The sequence below is a fragment of the Pediculus humanus genome, genomic scaffold (genome assembly GCF_000006295.1).
Source record: "Pediculus humanus corporis 1103172107761 genomic scaffold, whole genome shotgun sequence".
In the NCBI taxonomy this organism is placed as follows: Eukaryota; Metazoa; Arthropoda; class Insecta; order Psocodea; family Pediculidae; genus Pediculus; species Pediculus humanus.
The window spans coordinates 429,323-431,514 of record NW_002987359.1 but is presented as its reverse complement, the minus strand read 5'-3'; the positions used below and the strand labels follow the sequence as shown (position 1 = coordinate 431,514).

General features: G+C 22.5%; 1 protein-coding gene across 1 annotated transcript in view; it reads left to right on the top strand.

Annotated features, from left to right (window-relative positions):
• Nucleotides 1–2,171: 2,171 nt before the first annotated feature.
• The window catches only part of Phum_PHUM349040 (uncharacterized protein), a gene marked incomplete at both ends in the record, with an annotated part of 1,822 nt that continues 1,801 nt past the window's right edge, over nucleotides 2,172–2,192 (top strand). The window contains one exon of the mRNA XM_002427806.1: nucleotides 2,172–2,175. Coding sequence (XP_002427851.1) covers nucleotides 2,172–2,175 — 4 coding nt within the window. The remainder of the gene's footprint in view (nucleotides 2,176–2,192) is intronic.

Here is a 2,192-nt window from a genome sequence, read left to right as displayed (position 1 = left end):
AAAAGTAAATATTAATAACAATTAGGTTAATAACTAATTAATTAATTAGTTTGTAATAACTTTATTACTCAATAGAAAGAGAGAGAGAAAGATAGATATATCTTCATTATGAGAATAACTAATTAAATAATTAATTAATTAATTAATTAATGCACTGAAAAACGTTGTGAAGTTTTTAACAAAAAAAAAAAAAATTTTACGCGCGCGTTTATTTAAAAAAAAATTACCATTAATTTTTTTTTCTTCGAAAACTTATTTATTTATGTACATAAACGCACATTTTGTAAATTACTTTGTTTAATTATTATTATTATTATTATTTTTCGTAAGAAACGTAGTCGTAATAATAATAATAATTTGTGTTCCTATTTGAATAAGGTGACTTATTTTTTTCGTTATCTTATTTATTTATTTAATTGATAATTAATATAATTAAAATTTCTTTTTAAAAAAAAAATTCTAGTTGTGTAGTTTATCATTATTATTATTATTATTATTCATTGAATTAATCAGAAATCAAATAATAATCAATGCGTTCATTATTATTATTATTATTATTATTATTATTATTATTATTATTATTATTATTTTCTTTTAAATTAAATTTTTTTTTGTACGTTTTCTGGTTACATTTTCGATATCGAGTAGTTTTTGTTTTTGTTGTTTTTCGAATCAACCATATATTATCGAATTATAAAAAAAATAGAGAGAGAAAGAGAGAGATAGATAGAGATAGATAGATAGAATAATAATAATTACAATAGTTGCCGACTGTAAATCTATCTACGATCAATATAATCAAAATAATATCGTTGATTGCTGTGTAAAAAAAAAAAAAAATTTTAAATGACCAGGTTCGATACGAAGCAAATAAAAATTGAATGAACAAAAAGAAGGTTTTTATTGAAAAATAAAAATAAAAAAAATTTTTTTTTTTTGTTTAAATCAATGATGAAAGAGAGAGAGAGAGAGAGAGAAAATAATTTTTATTTTTATATCGAATTCGTAAGTCGAAGAATGAATGAATGAATGAATGAACGAATACAAATTTTCCAAAAATTTTTTTTTTTTCCATAAGGCGTTTGTCGTTCGGAAAATAATTATCATTATTATTTTACATGTATAATATTTATTAAGGTACGGATTACGTTCCTCTCTCTTCCTTCCCCCCACCCCCCCTCTCTCTCTCACTCATTTTTATGTAATCGAATTAATTTTTTTTTTTTTTCAACTGTGATTAAAAATTAATTCGTAGTTATTCAATTAATACGAACCGTAAAATAATAATAATAATAATAATTTTTTAACGAGGGGATGAGGAGGTGGAGGGTGAGGGGTAATATATAAAAAAATAGGCTTTTACAAATCCGGCACGAAAGAGATTGTTTGACCCCAAAAAAAGAAAAAAAAAACAAAACCATTAATTAGACCGAAAATTAAATGAGCCGACGATGAATTGAATTGAATCTCATAAGGAAACGTTTACTTAAAAAAAAAAAAAATCATGAATCCATGTCGAGTTCGATTCGATATATATATATATCGAATTATTTGACTCATTCGAATAACAAAACTCGAAATCTATAAAATAATAATAATAATAATAAAAGATTAATTAATTTTTTCGTGTTTCTTTTCGTGTATTTTTTTCTTTATTCCGGTCGTAATTTTAAAATTTTTGCTATTGTTAAAAAAAAATTTCTTAAAACGTTAAAAATTCATCCGTACATGCATATAATCCATCATCCATCATCCACCCTCGCATTTTTATTGTTTTGCAAATGGAAATGATGGTGGTGGTGGTGACCATTTGTAGAAAAAAAAAAAGTTTTGTTCTTTTTGTTGTTAAACTACAATTGTAAAAATTTTTTTTTTCTCTCTCCAAACAAAATGTTTAAATTATAATTTATGTATACAATTTAACAAAAAAAAATTTTTTCAAACTTTTTACCTGGATTCAAATTTCATGAACCAGTAGTAACAGTAGTAGTGATGATGATAATAATAGTAATAATTATTTGCTATTGAAAAAAAGATTTTACGCGAATATTTAAAAAGAAGGAATTTTTTTAACGTGGATCGGTTTGTAAAATGAACAAGTTTTAAATAATAATAATAATTAAAAATTAAACATAAGATAATAACAATATGCGATGTTATGTAACATATTAATGGGTTGTGAATAATAATAA